The sequence below is a fragment of the Anabrus simplex genome, chromosome 4 (genome assembly GCF_040414725.1).
Source record: "Anabrus simplex isolate iqAnaSimp1 chromosome 4, ASM4041472v1, whole genome shotgun sequence".
Taxonomy (NCBI): Eukaryota; Metazoa; Arthropoda; class Insecta; order Orthoptera; family Tettigoniidae; genus Anabrus; species Anabrus simplex.
Window position 1 is genome coordinate 106,359,178 of NC_090268.1, and position 21,568 is coordinate 106,380,745.

The following is a 21,568-nucleotide window of genomic DNA, read 5'->3' on the forward strand; positions in this document are numbered from 1 at the left end:
TGTTATGTCTGGAAGCCTCTAGTAATAACTTGGCATGCAGACGGTAGATGTGTTATCAGTTGTCTTGGTTAGGATTGTGATTGTAGAGCAATTCGGTTGCTGCCTCTATGTCTGAGCATCCTATTTAGGGTCCACTCTGCTCACCTCACATGGGGAAAAGTCTAGAAAAGGTGCCCTAAACATAGTCAGCCACTGATATTACCGATCGGATAGCCGCATCTGATGGTATCACCTTTATGCTGGTGAACAAATAAGAAATTATATTTTGCAAAATAGAACATACGAGCACTCAATGATGATCATGCAACTGAGAGACCTGAAAGGAGAACAGTGATAGTGGGTAGAGAATTAGGAAGATGAAATGAAATGGCGTATGGCTTTTAATGCCGGGAGTGTCTGAGGACAAGTTTGGCTCGCCAGATGCAGGCCTTGTAATTTGACACCCATAGGCGACACCTGCACGTCGTGATGAGGATGCGCCCCCATGCCAGCAAAATTAACCAATTATGCTTAAAATTCTCGACCCTGTCGGGAATCGAACCCAGAACCCCAGTGACCAAAGGCCAGCACGCTAATCATTTAGCTATGGAGCCAGAAAATTAGGAAGATATTACATCAACATAGCAGCATTCCAGGAAACCTGTCTTGCTGATGAAGGTCATTTGAATGAACAAGGTGCAGGTTACAGCTTCTTCTGGAAGGGGGCTACCAGTGAACACTGAATATACAGAGAAGGCTTTGCTATCAAGAAGAATCTTCTCAAGGAACTCTCACAGCTTCCCACTGGATGTAATGAATGCCTTATGACATTAATACTTTGTTTAAATGACAACCAACATGCCATGGTGTTCAGTGCAAATGCCCCACACTAGATTCTGATGATGACATCAAAGAATCATTTTATTCAGATCTGGATGACATCCTGTCAAACATTAATCAACAAGATAAAAATAGTCTTACTTGGCAATTTTAATGCCAGAGTGGGCAAGGACAACATTGTATGGAATGGTGTCATTGGCAAGGATGGAATTGGCAGTGAAAACTCTAATAGTATTTGACTCGTTTCAAAATATGCTGAACATGATGTAACAATCACTGATATAATTATTTGCCAAAAGAATCGCTTTAAAAATTAATGGCAGCATCCAAGATGAAAGCATCTCAGTCATAATGTAATTGTCCACAAGAAAGATCTACGTGACTTTTTATCACCAAAGCAATGACAGGAGTGGATGACTTGTTGGACAGAACACCCACTTATCAGAACAGTTATGAATTTGTCACTATCCGCTCAGAGGAGAAAACAACAGATTTCTGATACCATGAAATTGGAATTTCAGAATATACCTCATAATATAGAAAGCTGCTTCATCAGACACTATTGGAGGAGTATCATTGGGATGTAACACAACACTGGGAGAGCCTGAAGACCACTATTTAGGATGCTTGCAAGGAAAAGATGGGATATAAGATCAAGAAACATCAGGATTGGTTTGATGAAAATGATGAAGAGTTTGAGGCATTGATCTCTGAGAAGAGCCTTGCAAGTGTGGCAAAAAGATATGAACTACCACTTGCCAAAGCAAATGCCCAAAGAAGAGCCCGTGTGCTCAAGAATGCATGTTAGACAACCAAAGCAAAAGAGTTGCAATTTCTAGCAGACAAAGATTTACAGCAATTCTTCCAAGCCATAAAAGCAGTTTATGGTCCCACCACCTTTGGTGGAAATCCACTCTGGTCCAGTGATAGAGGTACACATCATGAATAAATGGAAAGAGCATTTTAAAGGTCTCCTGAATTAGGAATCTGTTGTGGATGAACAGGTGTATGACTCAATAGAACAAGCACCCATCAAAGAAGAACTTGGCTCCCTAACAACATTGGATGAAGTTAAGCATGTTGTTAATCAAGCAAGGTGACACAAGACCATCAATCCTGATGGTACATCTGCAGAAGCTCTCATAGAAGGTAATGAGGAATTCATAAGACATGTACATGAACTGACTGTTAAAATTTGTAACACTGAAGAAATGCCTCCTGATTTCAGAGGTAGTCTTATAGTTCCAACATTTAAGAAGGGTGATTGAACAGACTGTAATAATTATCAGGGATTATCATTACTGTCTTCCTTGGGAAAGCTTATTCCTCCTTGGTGGAGGAAATACTACCAGAGAGTCAGTGCGACCAGGCCTTCTAGAGGAACCACAGATATGATATTCACAGCTCGTCAGCTTCAGGAAATATGCAGAGAACAGAATTAACTTCTTTATATTGCCTTCATTGGTCTCACTAAGGCATTTGACTCTGTAAACCATGATGCTTTGTGGAAGATTTTATTACTGCATGGCTTTCCACAGAAATTTATTTCAATCTTGAAACTATTCTACACTGGTATGATGGCAGCTATTATTGGTACCAACTCTGTTGGAGAGCCATTTCATATCAATACTGGTGTTAAGTAAGGCTGTGTGATTGTCCCCACTTGTTCTCATTATATATAGCAGCTGTCATGTACTAGTCAAGAATGTTCTTCCTCCAGGAATAGAGATACACAAAGTAGAATGGATAGGAAACTATTTAATTTGAGCTATCTAGGAGCAAGGACTTGAATTCTTTCTGTAGCATTAGTCGAGTTACAGTATGATGATGTAGTAGCTCAGTCTGAAGAAGAATTAATGTTGATCTTGAATGCCTCTTCAACTGTGTACATGGTCTCAAACTGAATACCAGTAAGACACTGATTCTCTATCAACCAGCCCCTGGAGAAGGACATAGATAGATCAGTGTCTCCATCGATGGAGTGAACCTTCAAGTAGGAAACACCCTTCCTTACCTAGCCAGCATCCTCTCATCAAGCACAAGATTCGAAAATCGAATTTATACTCAACCTAAGATCGAAGATCTCGAGTATTTGACAATCATGATGTCAGTGTTGCAACTAAGATCCTCGAATACAATTCGGTTGTAGTTCTTAGTTTACTATATGGATCTGAATTCTGGACACATTACAGGCGGCATTAAAAAGCTGGAACATATTACCAGTGATGTTTAAGGAGAATTCTGCAACCTGGCAAGACAGACGCACAAATGTCAGTGTACTTGAAGAGGCACAGACCACAAATATAGAAGACTTTTTTTTTTTTTTACGATGTCAGCTATGATGGGCAGGGCATGTAATACGCGTGCCTGATAATTGCATTCCCAAGCAAGTGTTTTACTCTGAGTTAACAGTGGGTAAACGTTGTTTGAGAGGTCAGAGGAAGCAATTTAAGAATGTAATTAAGACTAACAGGAAGATGTGCCCATTGATGTTAACAACTGGGAGACACTAGCCCTCAACCGTTCATTCTGGAGATCATTAGTTCTTCGTGGCACGCTACTTTTTGAAGAAAACTGTAGGAGAGTAGCGAACGATAAGAGGCAACATAGAAAAGAAAATTAGTGAAATAGGAGAACAGTGGCTGCTCACCTAGGACTATCTGTTATCTCTGCAGCAATCTGTGTGCCTCCCGTATTGAGCTGTACAGTCCCCTACAGATTCACAGATGAAAAGGAGTTCTGCTTGGAAGACCAACCTACTCATTTTTGAGTGTTTGCTATTGTATTTTTGTATTGTATACTCTAAATTATCATTATATTATTTGAATGGGTCTTCAACAACAACTGTAAATGTATAATTAGAAAAGCATTAAAGATTGTAAAGGTTGTGGTTTCTGTGCATTTCTGTTTACCATGGTAAGCCTTGAACCGTGGAATCATTATGAACATGCAATAGATTGTAAAACATAATTACCGGTATTACCAAACATTTCAACAACAATAAAGGTGTTCTAATTTAATCCACCTATTCAATACTTTTATTTCCACTTATAGTGGTTACATAAATAGACTCACAGTTAAATGGGACATGTTTCGCCCTCAATTACGGGCATCTTCAGCCTAAAAACAATCAAGAGTACAACTAATATTAAAAGTGAAAGCTAAAAGTTTAGCCAGTTATTAAAATTCGGGACATAAAAATGTGAAAAATAATACGATATATAAAGATGCTAATGTAAACACTGTCAATGATTAAACTAAAATCTTGTTGGAGACTAAAACTTCTTCCATTAAAATTCCAATTAAAACAGTTCATTTAAAATGTTAGTGGAAAACCAAAGTGGTAATAATATAAAGCCAACGACATGAGGGTGTGAACATAAGCATTTTTCACATTTTTATGTCCCGAATTTTAATAACTGGCTAAACTTTTAGCTTCCACTTTTAATATTAGTTGTACTCTTGATTGTTTTTAGGGTGAAGATGCCCTTAATTGAGGGCAAAACATGTCCCATTTAACTGTGAGTCTATTTATGTAATCACTATAAGTGGAAATAAAAGTATTAAATAGGTGGATTAAATTAGAACACCTTTATTGTTGTTGAACTGTAAATTTTCAATACGGACCAAAGATGAGATTTATAACATGTAATTACCAAACATGTTGTGCATCATATCTAGAAACTACTGACATCTGCAAAATGATCATCAAACTATTTTGACAGTATAATGAGACAACTTTACTCATGCCACTCATTAGAAAGTCACTGTATGTGTCAACTCATGATTACTTGAATAAGTAATGACTATTGGTAAAAGAATCAACTCATCACGCCCAGTTAAGAAGTTAAATTTAAACCATCATAATTTGAATTCTAGTGATAAGTGTAGAATATATTTGAAAGGAACTTACCCAAGGTGCATGCCACATAGTGTTGGCTCCTGGATACTGTCTCAGTGCATGGTGATAATTCCTCCATATTCGATCAGGTTTGATGATGTATGGATTGTTATAGCTGGATGGTGTTTCCATATTGCATGGAACAGGAGCAGATCTGCTATGAGCCTGGGGAATATGTTCACTATCATTTGGTTTATATTCAAATTGAACTGCACCATATGATCCTCTCTTACTGGCTGAATGGTTACTTGGTTGTTGTGTATAAACTGGTGATGATTCCATGCTACATGAAATAGATGGAGATAGCAAAACGTCAGATACGTGTGGTTTTGACATATGATCAACACTTGTAGAGCTTTGTTGATAATCTACTGGTATTGATATGAATCCTCCTCGTTTTGTTGCAAAAGGGATGTTTTGTGCTTGTTGATGGACTAAAGTTTTATTTGGCTGTAACATTCCTGATGGGCAATATGGTGGCCATGTTGCAAACTGATTTGGAACCTGAAGTCCAACAGAAGGTGCTCTCTCTGGTGGATTGCAGTGTTGCTGAGAGTATATGGATGGTAAGTGAGGAGACTGGCTAGGAAGTGGTAGACTACCACAAGAGAATGGTAATGGCATTATGGATGAATGACAAGTATCTACCGTCTGAATTGCTTCTTCACTGGTTGCGCTCTCAGAAGTTGTCCTGTTCTGCTCAAAATTTTTCTTTATTGTTCTTAAATTTTGAAGGTAGCACACATAGTCTGATGGAATTTGATTTCTATAAAGAGTTGTTCGATCTTCCAGGTCATTAGGCAGGGGCATGGCTGTCTCTATATTGGTCTTGTTTTGCTGGTTAGAACAGTCTGAGTCTGCATCAAAGCTTTGTGTTAAATGTTCTTCCACTTTTTGTTCTGGTTGCTCCAAATTTTCATTTTGCTGAAAGTCATCAGGTATTGTTGGAACTAATTCTTGTAGATATGTTGCTTGTGTTCCATAATTTGTTGTTTCATTATGCACATTTTCACTCTCCTTTTCTGAGGAAATAACTGAGAAATGTAGATCATTTTTCACTTCTTGAGTTTGTGTAGTAGTTTGAGTTTCTGATAATTTACTGCTTAATGATTCAAAACAGGGTTTCTTCAATAAATTACATTCATTCCTTTCATTATCATCAATATTCTCATCACTATATTCACTTTTGTATTTCCTCTTTTCAGTACATTTCTTTTCTACGTCAGTCGTTTTATCCTCATTAGAATGGATCTCAACCTCTACCCTTGTCTGAATTGAGTCTATACTTTTACCACAATCACTAACTTTTTGTTTCTGTATTAATGAAATGGCATCATGGTCACCGACTGTCCCATCTGTTATGTTTGCTGCATCCTTTTTGATGTCATTTTCCACTTCACTTGATACCGGAAGTTTGTCATAAGTGGAGGAAACACTATCTTCTAAATCAATGTATGTAGTTGTCGTAGATTCAAGATGAATAGAGTTCAAATCTTCTTTATAAGATAGACTCCTCTTAGCTTTCTTGTATGGATGATTTCTTGATGTTTTTTCTGAAACAGAAACATAACCTAAGTAATGGAAAGGAACAAATGACAGATCAAGACATACCATAGAATACCAATTAAACCAAACTGATTAATTGAGGAGCCATATCATACCAAATCTGTAAGTCTAAATTACCACATTATTTTGTTGAATGCAATAAATTCTTTAAAGTTCTCATATTGTATACTGTGCCATATTATTGCAGCAAACTACCCACCTTAAGAGAAGCAATTCATACAGCATTAAAATATAACAATACAGTACATAATAATATGCATGCTATTACAACACTTATGTCTATTGTTCATATTACCTACATATTGCAGTATATTATTCTACTGAAGTGAATGGAAGACCTTTAAAGGTTGTGAAAAGCTTCAAATATTTGGAGAGTATACTTGCAGAAGACGGAAAAATAAATAAATGAATTGGAAAGAGAATCCAGGAAGCCAATGGGTTTTACCAATGTGTGAGAGATACATATAGTGTGGAACCAGGAAATCCCAGAGAAATGCAAGAAAATGCTTTGCTTTACTTCACTTATTACGCACTAATTTTGACATACCCAGCAGGTCCATAGACAACAGCAAAACAAGATAAAAGCAGAATTCAAGTAGCCGAGATGAATCATGTCAGTGTTTTCCAGGCCTGTAGGCTGTGGTACAGGAGCATATGATGGTCCCAGTGTTTCACTGAAGACTGCGTTCGGCATTATCAAGGGTCACATTCAATTTTACAAAGTACGGTATACATTTATTATTCACCTATTCAATACCTACAATACCACGTTTTGTGGTTACATAATCATAAAAGATTAAAAAGTTGTGGAGATGTTTTGCCCTTCTTATTGGGCATCATTCTGCAGGCAGAACAGAAAAAGCAACAGGTGATCAGTTCTTCATGGCCGCATTTAATTTTTACTATTGTTTTTGTGAGTGATACGACAGCACAGTAGTACCCTGCGTTGCCTGGGTAAATTTATTAAATGCAATTAAATGCACCCCTCACCCATCGAGCCCATAAAAATATTATTTTTTCTATTTTCTCTCCTAATTGGCAGAGGCCAAGGCAGGTTGATGTACATCGGTGTCCTTAATGCTTCAACCATTGGCCGAAGTACAGCCAATCAGCCACCGCCCCTCCAACATGGCAGACCAGTAGGAGAGCAGTGCACCGTAGTCTGCACTATGTATAATGAGGTGGAATTTCGACACCATTTCATTCCACTGTGAGCTTCGCTGCTATCAAAGTCAGTCGGAACCCTTGATTATGCCGAACGCAGTCTTCGGTGAAACATCGGGACCATCACATGCTTATGGACCACAGCCTACAAGCCCGGAAAACACTGACAATTCATAATGCTGGCCGTGAAAGCCTCAATTGCTATAGCCGAGATGAAGTTTCTCAAAGAAATTATTTGGAAGACAGGAAGAACTAAGGTCAGAAATGTAGAAATCAGAGAGAGAACTGGATTCCCAAAACTACAAGACAAGGTAGACACCAGTAAACTGAAATGGTAAGGACACATGATGAGAATGGAAGGCAGAATTCCTAAGCGAGTATTTACAGAGAAAATAATAGGAAGAAGACATCGGGAAATATCCAAAGATTGATATGGTGAAGCAGAGTACCAGCATAGAGAAGAGGGGGATAAAAGTAGAAGAAATATTGGAGAAAGGAAGGGGAGTGGTGGAGAAATAGATAACTGTGGAGATCCTTGATTCACAGTCCAACCCAGAAAACTGGAAGCAGGAAATAAATAATAATACAAGCACCGATGGTGGTCTAACGAATGCGATCCTTTTCTCCTTCTGCATCTGTTCTGTGCTCTTAGTTCTTTACCACTGGTATTCATTTTTACCTTCTTGACTCTTCCCATTTCTTGACTTTGTCTGGCTTTCTTCTTAGCCTACACTTCCCACATCAAGAGTGACATGTCAACATGGACCCTCAGTGAGTTTTGAAACACATTCTTCTGATTTTTCTTTATTCGTGTCAGAAGTATCAACCTTATTTACAGATATTTTAAAAAAAACATGGTCTTTACATTCCTACTATACAAATATACAGGTCTATTATACAGTCACAGATAAAGCAACAGTTCAAGAGCTAGATAATTCTTGCCCAGTATTGGGCGACGTCAATAGCGATGGCGGAGGATGCAATCAAGTCTTCATAGTGCACATTGAAGGACATAAAACACACTGATGTAGATGTTGGATCGTCTGCTGCTCTCCGCAATCACAAAGTGATGAATCACTTGAGAAATCCCACTTCCGCAAATTAACTTTTGTTCTACCGACTTCTGTGCGGAGTCTGTTAAGGGCTTTCCATACTGTTCACTCTCCTGGTGTCCACATGGAAGACTTTCCTTCGGCTCTATCCAGTTGGAAAGGTGGTTGATTCTTTCTTTCCACATTTTGACACTAGCATTCTCTGCTTTCCCCTCAAGGTTAACTGATGTGCGGAGAAAACTTTTTCTAGATTTTAGCCTCTATGTGGCTGGGTGGTATCCATAGAGTGGGTGTGCTTCTGAAGAAGATGATTGGAGCCTTTCTTTGTTAGCTGCTACCTCACTACGAATCCCACTGGGAGCAATACCAGCTAAAAGTTGGACCTTCTCAACGGGTGTAGGTTTCAAACATCCAGTAATGATCCTGCAGCTTTTGTTTAGAGCGATGTCGACCTGCTTCGTATGAGCTGACCTGTGCCAAACCGGGGAGGCATATTCTCCTGCAGAGTAGCATAGAGCTAGAGCTGATGTTCTAATTATTTGTGGTTGTGCTCCCCAACTTGTTCCTGATAATTTTCGTAGAATGTTGTTTCTAGCAGCTATCTTTTGTTTTAAGTTTTGGCAATGTTTCTTATATGTTAATGTGCGATCCAGCATAGCTCCCAGGTACTTTGGTATAAAGCAGTGTTCCAGTAAGTTTCCTTTCCAGGGTACTTTGAGTTTGTGAGAGGCCTGTCCATGCTGCAGATGAAACGCACGGATTTGAGTCTTAGCTGGAGTTGGTTTGAGTTGGTTTTTCTCATAATTGGTATCTAGCTCTTCTAATGCAGCAGTTAAAGAGATCTCTGCTTCATCAAAGGTATCAGTTTGAGTAGTAAGTGCAAGGTCATCAGGATAGATAAAGCTTTTAGTATTTTCTGGTAATGGCTGGTCATTAGTGTAGATGTTGAAAAGAGTAGGAGCCAGTACACTGCCTTGAGGTAGTCCATTCCTTTGATTCCTCCATCTGCTTTGGCATCCTTGGAATTCAACAAAGTATCTACCAGTCAATATGCTCCTGATGAAACTGGGAAGCAGAAACAAGCTCAATGGGGACTGGAAAGGAATGGATGTAGAAGAACTATAGACATAAAAATGTGCCATCAATAAATATCATGCCGAATCACGTAACTTCTTCTCATATCTTAGTGAATTTGGTATCATTAAAAAAAAAAAAGAACACACATCCATATTAATCTTTATTTTTTTTCTTTGCGTTTAGGCCATCTGCAGACCACGGTGCTTGTGTTCTAGCTGTGTTTTGTTGTCATCTGCCCCTTTTAGCGAACTGGATTGTGTTCTTAGCGGCCTCTTTAGCCTTCCTGTTGGCCCAGTATTCCTTTATTTTCTTGCTGAATTCTTTCCTGCGCTTCTCTGACCAATTCCCGGCTCCTTTGTGCCTAGCTGATGTAAACGATGTTAGGAAAGGTTTAGTTTTGACCATTAAATGGTATGCATTCCTGTCAGTTATGGCGGCTTGATTAATATTAAGCTCTGCAAGATCTTTGTCCACTTGCTTGGTCCAGGGGAATCCAGTAGCTTTGCCTTTATTAGCAACCTTAAAGATCTTATGAGATAATCTATTTGGATCCATTCTGTGTAGGTGTCCATAGAAAGTCAGACGTTTTCTTTTGATGGCATCTATGAGGTTTTCTTGATGCTGGTAGAGCTCATTGTTGGGTTTATACCATCGCCTTCCATCTGGTAGGATCCTTGGCCCTATTATTCTTCTCAGGAATTTCTGTTCTTGCACTTCCAGTGCTCTCAGTAGGGTCTTTTTAGTTAAGGATAGGCATTCTGCTGCGTAGAGGACTGATGGTCTGACTACCGCATTATAGTGTCTCAGTTTTACATTCTTTGATAAATGCTTTGAGGCATACAATTTTCTGCAGGCATGGTAGGCCTTGTTTAATTTGATTTTCCTTTGTTCAAGAGTCATCGTTTCACTTAGGTCCTCCGATATCCAATCTCCGAGGTACATCACATTTTTAGCTCCCTTGATATGCTTTGTATCACTGACTTCTATTGTTGTAGGGGCATCTTTGATGTTGGTAATGAACTTAGTCTTTCCAATGTTGATCAAGAGACCCGCTTTAGCTGCTATAGAGTGCAGTGTTTGAAGCTGCATAGTGGCCTCATGCATGTCGTTTGCTAAGAAAGTAAGGTCTTCAGGAAAGGCCAGGCATGAAATCCTCAAGTTGTCTGCTTTAAACCCAATCCTTAATCTGGTATTCTCAGGTGATTTATTTATTTATTTATTTATTTATTTATTTATTTATTTATTTATTGGGTATAGAATGTCCCAGTGAGCTAGTGGCTCAAGGAGGGACTGCCCTTTACAATCACAGCTTGGCAGCTTTTAGTTTCATTTAACAGATATGGCATAGGCCTACATATATAACAAGGAATATTTACAATTAATAATTTACATCATAATATCATTATTTTGCATGGAAAAAAGAAGATATTAAAAACAAACTAAACTTAGGTGGAAAAATAGGTACACAGTGGTTATCGATTTATTCTCCAACATACTGTTCAAGGAAGTATCTGCGTACTTCTTTCTTAAATCTGTACAACTTATTGATTTGTTTTAATTTGGGAGGTAGATTGTTAAAGGCTGTGCTTGCTGAATAAGAAATGCTTTTAACACTATATTTGGTAGTGTTAGTGGAATCTTTGTAAAACTGGTTTGCTGATCTTGTGTTATGTGTGTGAATGTCCTTACTGTATCGTAGTTCTGTATTAACAGAAATCATATTATTTTTATACCTGAACATAAATAAAGCTTGAGAATATTTAATCTGGCATTGTACTGGTAATATGTTTGTTTCCTGAAAAACTTCCACAGATGGTTTTAGAAAATCATATCCATACATAATTTTTAAAGCTCTCTTTTGGAGTACATCTAGTCCCTTTATAGCTTCCTGTGTACAATTTCCCCATATTATATTCATGTACATAAGGTGTGAATGTATGAGGGAGGTATATATGTTTCTTAAGTGTTGGTTGTTTATTCCATAGTCTTTCAATCTTTTTAGTACTCCAATTACACTAATAATTTTTTTCCTTACATTTAAGATATGCTCATTCCAACTTAAGTTATTGTCTAAAGCCAGGCCTAAATATGAAATCTGCTTTACTCTTTCAATGGGCTCATTGCCAATTTTTACTACATTACAGGTATTGATAATTTGTGTTGGTTTATGAAATATCATGTATTTTGTTTTTGAGGTGCTTATAACTAGGTTATTGTTGTTCAGCCATGATGTTAGTATGTCCAGATCTTTTTGCATATACTCCATAATCGTTTGTTCACAACTGCTGTCGACCTGGTCCATTCTCTTATGATCTTTTCCAGTACACAGTTAAATAATATGCATGAGATACCATCTCCTTGCCTCATCCCTGTTTTGATTGTGAAGCTCTCTGATAATTGACCTCTAAACTTAACTTTGGAAGTGGTGTTGTGCAGGGTGGCTTGCCCCAACCTATTAATTTTTTCATTTAGTCCCAGTTCTCTTAAGGTGCTGAAGAGTCTGATTCTATCCACGGAGTCATATGCCTTCTGAAAGTCGACAAAGATAGCTACCCACTGTCGGCATCTTTTCTTGCTATATTGAAGGATGGTCTTCAGATTTTGTATCTGTTCAGCGCAAGGCCTTGCAGTTCTGAGCCCTGCTTGATATTCTCCTAATTCTTTATCCAGTTGTCTTGTTATGTGCCATTCCAGAACCTTGGAAAAAAATACTTTATACAATACTGCAAGGAGTGATATTCCTCTATAGTTGTTGGGATCTGTTTTGCTTCCCTTGTTGTGGATTGGGTGGATAACGGCTGATATCCAATCATCTGGGAGCCTTTCCTCAGCCCATATGTCCAGGATTACTTTGTGTATGTGCCTGAATGTTGTTTAAACATTTCTGCTACTATTCCATCTTCTCCAGGGGCTTTGCTGTTCTTGAGAAGTTGACTGGTCTCTTTTACTTCTTCATAGGTGGGAGGGGGGGTGTCTTTGGTGTCTGTGTTAGTTGGTTCTCTAACTGGGAGGCACTGCGCAGGTTCTTCAGCATTCAAAAGTCCTTGGAAATAATCAGCTAGAGTCTTGATGCAGTCATCATCATTGAGGCACAGTGAACCGTCTGTTCTGTGGAGGTGTCAAGTTTAGGGTGTGAACTGGGTCGTCTGTTGTTTTAGACCTTTGCATAAGTCTCTAGAGTTGTTTCTTCCAAAATCCTCCTCAGCTTGCTTAGTCTGTTGTATTTTCTTTTTGCCCCTCTTATGATGCTGGAGGTTTCTTTGTGTAATAAAGGCTTGTAGGTTGGCTTCGTTTTTATGGTGGTTCCATTTGAGCCATTTCCTATTCCACAGACTTATAATGGCATCTTGACTGATATATGTATTATTCCTTGTTTATTCTTATTGTCTATCTTGTGTCCTATATCATCATCATCATCTAAAGGCTTCGCCTTGTCGCTGCAACCATTGATCTCTTCTCTCTGCGATCCTTTTCATCTCTCCATAACCTTGGCATCCCATCATCTCAACTACCTCTTCAATGATCTTCTTCCGTGGTTTTCCTCTGCCTTTCTTTCCCATCACCTTGCCTTCGAACAAGTTCTTTATGAAGTTATTATGCCGGAGAATGTGACCGAAAACTGATGCTTTTCTCCTTTTTATCGCTGTTATTAAATGCCTCTGGGTGTTTATTTCTCTAAGCACTGCTTCATTAGTTTTCTTCTCAATCCAGCTAGTTCTAGTCATCTTCCTCCATAGCCACATTTCCACTGCCTCTAGTCGTTTCACGTCCTCCTTCAAGAGAGTCCATCCTTCACAGCCGTATAGCAGCACACTCCAAATGAACGTTTTGATAAATAATTTCTTTTGTTCAGTATTTAAGGATTTATTAGTTAAGAGCTGCTTCTTCTCCTCAAAGGCTTTCTTACACAGGGATATCCGTTTTTTTATTTCCACAGTGCATCTGTTGTCATCGGTAATAACTGATCCTAAATAGCAGAACTTGTGCACCTGTTTTATTAAAATATTTCCAATTCTGAGCTGTGCCTCTGGCTTCATTTTAGATTTGCTTACAACCATAACATTAGTTTTATTTACATTAATGTTAAGTTGGAAATCTTTTAAGATGGATGTTAATTTGTTGAGCATGATCTGCATGTTCTTCTCATTGTCAGCCAGAAGTGCAATATCGTCGGCAAATCTAATACAGTGTACAGTTGTTCCATTTATTTTAATGCCAGGTGTTTTGGATTTAAAAATTTTCATGGCCTCTTCAATGTACAGATTAAATAGAAATGGTGATAAGGAACACCCCTGTCTTACTCCTTTCCTTATTCTCACCTTGCATACTTTATCATTACTTTCGATGTTTATTCTTTGATTGATGTAGAGGTTGAGTATTGCTTTTCTGTCTTTCCAGTCCAAATGAATGTAGGCTATACATGTCCAACCCTTGTCCCCTTTCTATACGTGGTTTGGGTATGAAGTGAGATGAATCTTCATAGCGCGTTTTTATGACCGGATATTGTTGTATGTCCGGCGCTCTCTTCTCGCTCCGACAGCCAGCTGCACGCGCGCCTGTGTATCATTCTGCTAGCTTCGACGCGCAGCCCCCAGTGCGCGTGCCTGACCATCGAGTGTACTATAAATAGGAGCTCCCTGCCTCCTCAATTGCCCACTTGCCCCGGTGTCCAGCTCCAGAATACACCCTACGTCGAGCACGGAGGCTAGTCCTCTTGAAAATGTGCTTCGACCAGGTGGACTGAATTTCTGGCAGTACGAGGTCTCACCTCTGGTCACCGCTCCCTTACCTGTTTCCGCTGCCTATGTCCCGTAATTCTTTTACAAGCCATTTTCATTCCCTAATTCATGCAAGCTCCCTTAGTTTCGCTAGGTGGAATTTCTTCAATCAATTGAACTTGCTTTTTAGGAATTCAGGCACTTCAACAAACAAGGACTCTCATAAACATTTATGTTAGTGTGCCAGATAGTTCTCGACTATCAACGTGTCAATTCACGAAGACTATCTTTTCAAGATAGAAGTGTATATAAAGACTGCAAACCTGTACATATTGTATAAAGACAGACTTTTCTCAAGATTCAATATTCCTTTTTGCTTCAAAATAAATTTCAGTTATTTGTGTAAATATCATAAAGTGAAGCAATAAAAGTTGTGTTCTGTAAATTTCAACCTTGGTTACAACACAACTCTATGGCGACGAGGTAAAACAGCACCAAAATACAATTCATCGGCCCCAGTCGCCAACTCTATAGCAACGAGGTAAAAAAGCGACACTACAATTCATCGGCCCCAGTCGCCAACTCTATGGCGACGAGGTAAAAAGCAACAAACTACAATTCTTCGGTCCCAGTTGCCAACTCTATAGTGACGAGGTACAACCGAAACCAACACTACAATTCAACGGGCCCAGTTGTCAACTCTACGGCGACGTGCTAAACAGCAACGACACTCCAACCAGTTCTGACACACAGCTTACCTTACTCTTTCTTGCACGCATCTTGCTATGGCTACTGCGGAACAACTAGCTACGGTCTTCCAAGCCTTACAGCAGCAACAACAACAGTTTATGCAACACCAACAGGCAGCATTAATTCAGGCTATTCAAGCTATTTCTGTATCTACACAGCCATCAGCTATTCCTCCGTTCTCTGCTTTTGATCCAGCTAAGGAAGAATGGTCAGTTTATTTAGCCCGCTTGCAACAGCATTTCATCTGCCATTCTGTCACAGATGATCAACGCCGCCGCGCACTATTTCTTAGTTCGGTTGGCAATGCTACGTGTGAATTACTACGTAAATTAAGTCCAGAAGAACACTTATCTGAGGTACCCTTCACGCAGCTCTTGGCCCGTCTCACGGAACACTATGCCAAAGCTCCTCACATAGTGGCTGCTCGCTATAAATTTTTTCAGAGCAGAAAGCAACCCCATCAGACACATACTGAATGGATAACTGAATTACGTGGTCTAGCTAAACCCTGCCAGTTCATCTGCTCCAAGGACGGTTGTGGTTCATCCTACACTGATTCTCTCATTCGGGACATGATAATTTTACATACTCCTGAAGACAAAATACGTTTTGACGCTGTCAAGCAGAGTAACCCTTCTTTAGAAGACGTCCAGCGTATTGCTACGGTTTATGAGCTTACTACCAAGACTGCCGCAGCCATAGCTTCTCCACACGAAGTTGCACAAGTCTCGCCTCAGGCCCGCAAGTCCTCTGCTACAGTGAACCGTACGGATAAGGCGCTCTCCACCAAGCATTCTCGCCAGGTTCCCTCTCGTAATGCTACACGGAAGCCCAATTCTAAAAGCACCTCGAAACTCCTGCCTTCCTGCCGAGGTTGTTTCAAGCATCATGAACGTCGTGACTGTCGTTTTTTCAAAGCTACTTGTCAACGATGTAATAAACTTGGACACATTCAGACTGTCTGTCAAAGTTCGCTCCGCCCTGCTAAGACTACTGCAGCGCGCCGGAAGCATATACAGCCCCGCCAAGACATGGAAGTTGATCAGATCAATCTTATTCTTCCCACAAAGGATTCTCACAAAATCGTCATTCCTCTCTCATTCTCTGATCGATCTGTCGATTTTCAATTAGACACTGGATCACCTGTCTCTATTATTAACCTGACTACCTACCACGACTTAGGTTCACCTTCATGCTCTCCAGCTGACATCCAGCTCGTGACATTTAACAAGGAGAAAATTGACATCAAAGGTCAAGTTAAGCTTCAGGCTAGTTATAAAGGAATTCAGAAGGCCGTTCCTCTTCTCGTAGTTAACAACTACACTGCATCAAACATTATGGGCATGGATCTATTTAACTTATTTGGTTTCCAGATACATGACAACATTAACGTCGTATCTACATTGCATCCTACTTCTGACGTTACCGCTCTCCTAGCGCAGTTTCCTGAAGTCTTCGACTCTCAGCTCGGAACAGCAAAAGACTATACAGCTCACATACAGCTGAAATCCGGAGCTAAGCCTCGCTTCCTCAAAGCACGTCCAGTACCCCTAGCACTTCAAGACCAGGTCACGAAAGAATTAGAAAGATGGATACAAACTGGAATTGTAGTACCAGTTACTTCTAGTCAATGGGCTACTCCACTTGTGGTAATCAAGAAACCTGATGGTAATGTTCGACTTTGTGGCGATTTTCGATCTACAGTCAACGCACAACTCGAAACCGATATCTTTCCTATTCCACGTCCAGAAGACTTATTCCGTCGTCTCTCTGGTGGACAATTCTTCTCTCGAGTTGATCTTAAAGAAGCATATCTCCAGCTACTTTTAGACGAAGAATCTAAGAAATTTCTCACACTCAACACTCCTCTCGGACTGCTCCAGCTCCAGCGGCTCCCATTCGGTGTTTCATCCTCAGCGGCTATTTTTCAGCGCTATTTGGCTCAACTCACCGCCTCCATTCCCGGTTGTGCTAACTACCTGGATGATATTATTGTTACTGGAGAAGATCATCAGGAACATCTAACCAATCTCCGCCTTCTTCTCCAGAAATTGAAAGACAATGGACTACGAGCGAATCTCGCTAAATGTACCTTCTTTCAGCCTCAAGTTCACTACCTCGGACATATACTTGATAAGAATGGAATTCGTCCTAGTATGCAGAATGTCTCCGCGATAGTAAACATGCCAGCACCTCAGAACCTCAAGCAGCTTCAGTCCTTCATAGGCAAAGCGCACTATTATAATAAGTTCATTCCACGCTTCGCTACAGTGGCAGCTCCATTAAACGCTCTACGTAAAAAAGGTGTTAAGTTTCAGTGGACTCCGCAATGCCAACAGGCATGGAAAACAATCAACAACGCCTTAATTCACGCTATACAACTCACTCATTTTCAGCCCGACAAGATCATCACGCTAGCTACTGACGCTTCAGACTACGGTGTCGGTGCCGTTCTCTCCCAGAAGGATCGTCATGGACAAGAACGCCCCATCGCCTTCGCTTCGAAAACACTTAATGACCATCAACGTCGATACTCACAGATAGAGAAAGAAGCTTTAGCCATCATCTTTGGTATTCGCCGTTTCAATGAATATCTTTATGGCAACCATTTCCTGATCATTACCGATCATAAGCCTCTCGTACACTTATTCCATCCTGGTAATACGATCCCAGAGAATTCCCTCAGAAAGCTTCAAAGATGGTCCATGTTCCTTTCTGATTATTCCTATCAGATTGTATATCGAGCCACATCCCAGCATTGTAATGCTGATGCCCTCTCCCGCTTACCCGTTGGTCCTGATACTGCCTTCGATTCTCAAGAATCTGAATGTCTTCAGTTGGACATAGAACTTGAAGATACTGTATCCAGTTTTCCTATTGATGCTACCTGCATAGCTAAAGCTACGGATAAGGACAGTACCCTTGCTACTGTACGTACTTACATCCGCAACGGTTGGCCTCTTCAGAGCACACTTCCTGCCCACCTGGCACCTTATCATCGTATGCAGCATCGTCTCACGACTCGTGCCGGAGTTGTATTACTAGAAGCAGGCACCATCTTCCGAGTGGTTATCCCACTTAGCCTACAGAAACAAGTTCTCGAATTATTACACCAAAGCCATTGGGGTATCTCCAGAACAAAGCAACTCGCCCGTCAACACTGCTACTGGCCCGGTATTGATGCCGCCATCGAAAAGCTAATACGTCATTGTGAGCAATGTCAAACGAATCAGAACGCCCCGTCTTCTGATCTTGCTTCATGGCCTCCTGCTACTACTCCATGGGAACGAGTTCACATCGATTTCGCAGGTCCTTTCCTCAATTCCATGTGGTTAATAGTCATCGATTCACTGTCAAACTTTCCATATGTCGTGGATATGCATTCGACAACTACAACCGAAGCTACCATTCGTGCTCTTCAGAAAATCTTTACTACAGAAGGTTTACCGCAAGTACTCATTTCGGACAACGGACCTCAATTTACAGCTACTGCTTTTCAGAACTTTTGTACACATAATGGCATTCGTCATATCCTAGCACCACCTTTTCACCCTCAATCTAATGGTGAAGCTGAACGCTTCGTACAAACATTTAAAAGAAGTATGAAGAAAGCTGTCTCTTCAGGCTTAACTAAAGACCAAGCCTTGCTCCAACTCTTAAACAACTACAGAACTCTACCCGGCGCTGATAATATCACTCCTGCACAGAAGCTCCCTGGACGGCCTCACAGAACTTTACTTTCTCTGTTACAGCCTCTTCCGGCCCAGCATAAGACCTCACCAACGAAGTTCTCCATCAATGACAAGGTCTACACCAGGACATTCAAATCCAACCCACTCTGGATACCTGGAGTCATCTGCAGATCTTTGGGTCATCGTCTCTACGAGATACAGACTACGGAGAAACGTATCTGCCGCCATCAAGATCAGATACGTCTACGCTACCGCCCCTGTCCAGCTATTGATGCTATTGCTAAACCAGATAAATCTATTGCTGAACGAGCCTTAGATCATTTAATAACAATGGGTTCCTTTCAGGACGAGACAGCGCCACTCCGCCCAGTTCCAGCTCCGGACAATACAACAGAGACATCAGCAGCTCCGCCCCAGCATCGCAGTCGCCGCCAGCGCCGCCGCCGTTTCACGCCGTACCGGCGCATTTAGGAGGGGAGGGTGTTGTATGTCCGGCGCTCTCTTCTCGCTCCGACAGCCAGCTGCACGCGCGCCTGTGTATCATTCTGCTAGCTTCGACGCGCAGCCCCCAGTGCGCGTGCCTGACCATCGAGTGTACTATAAATAGGAGCTCCCTGCCTCCTCAATTGCCCACTTGCCCCGGTGTCCAGCTCCAGAATACACCCTACGTCGAGCACGGAGGCTACTCCTCTTGAAAATGTGCTTCGACCAGGTGGACTGAATTTCTGGCAGTACGAGGTCTCACCTCTGGTCACCGCTCCCTTACCTGTTTCCGCTGCCTATGTCCCGTAATTCTTTTACAAGCCATTTTCATTCCCTAATTCATGCAAGCTCCCTTAGTTTCGCTAGGTGGAATTTCTTCAATCAATTGAACTTGCTTTTTAGGAATTCAGGCACTTCAACAAACAAGGACTCTCATAAACATTTATGTTAGTGTGCCAGATAGTTCTCGACTATCAACGTGTCAATTCACGAAGACTATCTTTTCAAGATAGAAGTGTATATAAAGACTGCAAACCTGTACATATTGTATAAAGACAGACTTTTCTCAAGATTCAATATTCCTTTTTGCTTCAAAATAAATTTCAGTTATTTGTGTAAATATCATAAAGTGAAGCAATAAAAGTTGTGTTCTGTAAATTTCAACCTTGGTTACAACAGATATCTTTCATGACGTCAACCTAATCAGATGAGTTAATGAGATAAAATGAATGACATGATATATGATTATAAGAATAAAGAGGATGAAACCCGGCGCCGGCACATAGCCCACTCCTCTCGAATAGCTCAAGACTTTACGTCCCCATCCGACAGGGTCATATGCCCTCACACCATATAAGATCAAAGACGGCTTACTAAGCCATGGACGTAAAATGGCTCCTTGAATTGTTTTCTCTACCTACCTTATGTAGTTGCCTAGTGACAGTGACTCCATGCCCATAATCTTAGTGACAGCACGTTGGATTGTCATATCCCAATACATGTTTCTCCAATGGTTTTTTGTTTATAACTCACCAACAAATGTGAAAATGAAAATTCTGGCTTCAAGGTGCATTTGAACCCCCTTCCATCTACCAATGTTCAAAATTTCAGATCTCTGCATGCTGTAGATTTTGCTGGGCATTGCACACAAATAAACAGACAGACAGACAGACAGACAGACAGACAGACAGACAGACAGACAGACAGACAGACAAACACTTCCTTTTATTGTTATGAGATACTTAGTCTTAAAAGTCATTGGGTGGTTGAATCCTTAAATAACATCATCAAAGTGATTTTGTAAAAGGTAGGGGAACAGTCAATGCCATACATGCCTCTTAATAGAACACCACCAAGAGAAATGGAAACAGCTCCACATGGCATTCCTGGATCTTCAAAAGGCATTTGTCAATGGATGCAGAGTGAGTCTCGGCCCATAAGTGGCCATGGCTCTACGCCTCTGCATTTGGGAGATGGGACAGGGCTGGAGCTCACAGCTTTCCCCAACCGTTGGCTGTTCTGAGAATGGTTTTCCACTCTCCTGCATAAGACGAATGCTGGGACAGTTCCTAATATAGGGCATGGCTGCCAACCATCTCATATTCTCTGCGCATCTCCTTCACTGTAACAAATATCCCAGCCTGAGAGATGGTGTTACCATCAAAGAGGCCTGCCTTCCCCTTCAGGGGAGGAATGAAAACATTTGAGTAGTACACTGAAGAAAATGGAAATTGCAACACTCAGAAGGAGTGGTGCTACATTGCTGCACTTGAACATGCAGGACAAGTGTTCCATTGTGCTTCGATGATTACACTTTCAGGTCCCTCTGACCGCAAGTCTGGACAACAATCAATACATGATGTGCCCACAACGAGCTGCAATACATTGATGAATTCGTCGAGGCATGGAGTCAATAAGGCCCTGGATCGCTTCCTGAGGAATTGTGGCCCATACTTGCTGCACTGCACGGGTCAGTTTTTCCAGAGTTGTGGGTGGCTGAGGACGGTTGGCCAGTTGTCGACCCATCATGTCCCACACATGCTCAATAGGACTGAGGTCCGGGGATCTGGGGGGCCATTCTAAGGTTGTGATGTCGTGGAGAGCTTTTTGGTGATCCGTGCAGTGTGAACCCGGGCGTTGTCCTGCTGAAACATCCCATTAGCAATGTTCGCCATCATAGGGACAACAACTGGATTGAGTACCCTATCAACATACTGTCGAGCAGTCATAGTGCCTTCAACAAGCACTAATTGTGATTTTACATTAAAGCCAATAGCTCCCCAGAACATAATGCTTGGTGTTGGCCCTGTGGGCCTCTCGACAATAAGATCTGGGTGGCCCCTCTCC

At 40.9% G+C, this 21,568-nt stretch overlaps 1 protein-coding gene across 1 annotated transcript in view; it reads right to left on the bottom strand.

The window, feature by feature from the left end:
* Positions 1-21,568, bottom strand: part of LOC136872188 (uncharacterized) — a 60,037-nt gene that overhangs the window by 15,042 nt on the left and 23,427 nt on the right. The window contains exon 6 of the mRNA XM_068227360.1: positions 4,733-6,273. Within this exon, the coding sequence (XP_068083461.1) occupies positions 4,733-6,273 (1,541 nt within the window). The remainder of the gene's footprint in view (positions 1-4,732; positions 6,274-21,568) is intronic.